This window comes from Vespa velutina, chromosome 1, assembly GCF_912470025.1.
Source record: "Vespa velutina chromosome 1, iVesVel2.1, whole genome shotgun sequence".
Taxonomy (NCBI): Eukaryota; Metazoa; Arthropoda; class Insecta; order Hymenoptera; family Vespidae; genus Vespa; species Vespa velutina.
Window position 1 is genome coordinate 1,452,501 of NC_062188.1, and position 2,500 is coordinate 1,455,000.

General features: G+C 33.9%; 1 protein-coding gene across 7 annotated transcripts in view; it reads right to left on the reverse strand.

Moving 5' to 3' along the window:
• The window catches only part of LOC124951033 (disks large 1 tumor suppressor protein-like), a 165,945-nt gene that overhangs the window by 42,924 nt on the left and 120,521 nt on the right, over positions 1–2,500 (reverse strand). The window contains exon 4 of one of the 7 annotated variants that reach the window (XM_047498745.1): positions 886–1,137. The exons of 5 other annotated variants lie outside the window; for them this stretch is intronic. In XM_047498745.1, the coding sequence (XP_047354701.1) occupies positions 920–1,137 (218 nt within the window). In that variant the 3' untranslated portion in view covers positions 886–919. Of the gene's footprint in view, positions 1,138–2,500 lie in introns of all 7 variants that reach the window. One more of the 7 variants, XM_047498734.1, reaches the window with a different exon arrangement.

Here is a 2,500-nt window from a genome sequence, read left to right on the forward strand (position 1 = left end):
AAGTTTCCCTGAAACGACAAATTTCAAGTATAAGAAACACGACAGAGAGAATACATAGAGTATTCGGTGTATTCTTTATGCAAGAGAATGCGGCATATGGACCAACAATATGAGATATTGAATATGCTGAGTTTACGAGACGGAAAGAAAGAAAGAAAGAAAGACAGAAAGAGAGATAGATAGATAGAAAGAAACAAGAAAAATATAAAGATATCATTTAAAATAGAAGAAAATATTTTTCGAAGGAAACTTTTTCATTCTAATTTAAGAACGACGATTATAAATGAACATCCGACCGTATCCGTTCATAGATATTACTACTTGCGGAATATGTCAAAAGAATAATTTTAAGCGAGAGCACAGTTTTAAATGAAGTTAAACAAGAATCGCGAGAATCGGAATAAACGATGAAAAATTTACTGCGGTTGAAATTCATCACCATTTTTTGTTCCTTTATTTTCTCTCTCTCTCTCTCTCTCTCTCTGTTACCCACGAGTATACCAGTTCCGTTGGCAAACGTTTTCTCTTTTTTTCCTTCTCTTTCTTCTTCATCCTCTACTTTTTCTTCTTTTTTTCGGATGCGTTTCATGATTCGCTCTGTTTTTCAAAGCAACGACCTCATGTAGCACAATGCGGCCCTTCATAAGAAGACCTCTGAATATGTCGCCGAGCAAAAAAGGGAGAAGTTTACTTTGGTCGAATAAGACAGAGAGAGAAAGAGAGAAAGCGAGAGAGAGAGAGAGAGAAAGAGAGAGAGAGAGAGAGAGAGAAAGATAGAGAAAGGGTGTTACGCGTGTGCATTACATCTATGGACACCGAACTCATTATTTTTTTTTCTTTTTATCGTCCCATGTGTACTAGCCTGATGTGTATCGTCGAGCTAACCTTTTCTCACCTCTCGACCTTTGTATCATTTTATTTAACAGGATAACAAACTCAGCTGTAATCGTTCTTTCTTTTCTATCCCCTCGAACCCCGCCGCAGAAGGCGTCGAAGAAAGATTTTCTTTTTTTTCTACGTCATTTAATTTCTCTCTTTTCCTCTTCTTCTTTTTTTTTTCTCTCTTTTTTCCTTTCCTCTTCTTTTCCTTTTGTTCATTCGTTTCTTCCAATCCTCCATCCCTTTCGCCATTTACTTCTAAACGGAGATAATGTTCAAAAATTATGAGATGCGCGTTCATTCGAACGTGACGAAGGAAAAAAGAGAAAAAGAAAAAAAAAGAGAGAGAGAGAGAGAGAGAGAGAGAATCGAAAAGACGAAGAGAACATTCGAACGCATGCATGTTTTTCTCATTTTCGAGTATAGAAAAAACGGGGAAAGAAAGAAAAAAGTGTTATTAATTTTTCTTTCTTGAAAAGAACTATCATTGTAACGGTACACGTTTGATCATCATCCTTTCTTCCCTTCCCCCGGACGACAATTACTTCCTCTTGCACTCTTCTTCCACTTTTAGGCAAAAAAAAAAAAAAAAAAAAAAAAAAAAAAAAAAAAGAAAAAAAGAAAAATAGAAAGAAAGAAAAAAAGAAGAAGAAGAAGAAGAAGAAGGAAGGAAAGAAAGAAAGAAAAAAAATCTGTGAAAAATATGTCGTCCAATATCGTCGTAAAAACCGGATCTTCAAAGGTTATACTCGTTCGATATTTTCATTTATGCATGCATATACAATACCAACACGCATTTTATCTATCGAATGGAAATACAAGGAAAAATCGACGTGCCCATATAGAGACGAAGAAAATGCATTCGGTTTTAAATGAAAATCGTCGGTGATGGGAGGAGGGGTGAAGGGGATGGAACAGAACGAGGGGATAGAGAACGTATTCGCAAAGGATGTTCGCCGAACGTATGTTAATCGAGCACCACCAGCAGAGTCTTTTATGTGGCCGGATAATGGTTCTGGTTCTACACCAGTGCATGCAAGAGTAATGAGGGCAATGCAATCAGAGACGGTTAGTGTTACGCTAAAATCTCCGTAAGCGTGTTCGTTCTATACCACTCTATGACGTTGTTCCCGTGTCCATCAAATGTAAATTTTTCATCGAGATTATCGGTATAATGATCATCGTAGATAGATTCTCTATTGGTTAATGAACAAAAAATTAATACCTAGGATATATTTAACGTCATTATTATCGCCCACGGACTATATTAAAAATATTTAACGAATTATATTTTATGATCAAGATTAAAAAAAAAAAAAAATTATATATACATATGAGCATATATATTTTTTATTATACACACACACACACACACACACACACACACACACATATATATATATATATAGATTGATTATAAATCAATTGAATATTTGTATTAGTTAATTAGAAACAATAGAAAAATAATTAGAAAATAAAATAATTACTAAAATTAATAATTAATTTGTGTCAATAATTTTAATTGCATGAAATAATTATTATCATACAATGGACACGGTTGAAAGGACTGAACTTCATAGTTACAGGTAGTGTAATTTATACTATGATATATATATATATA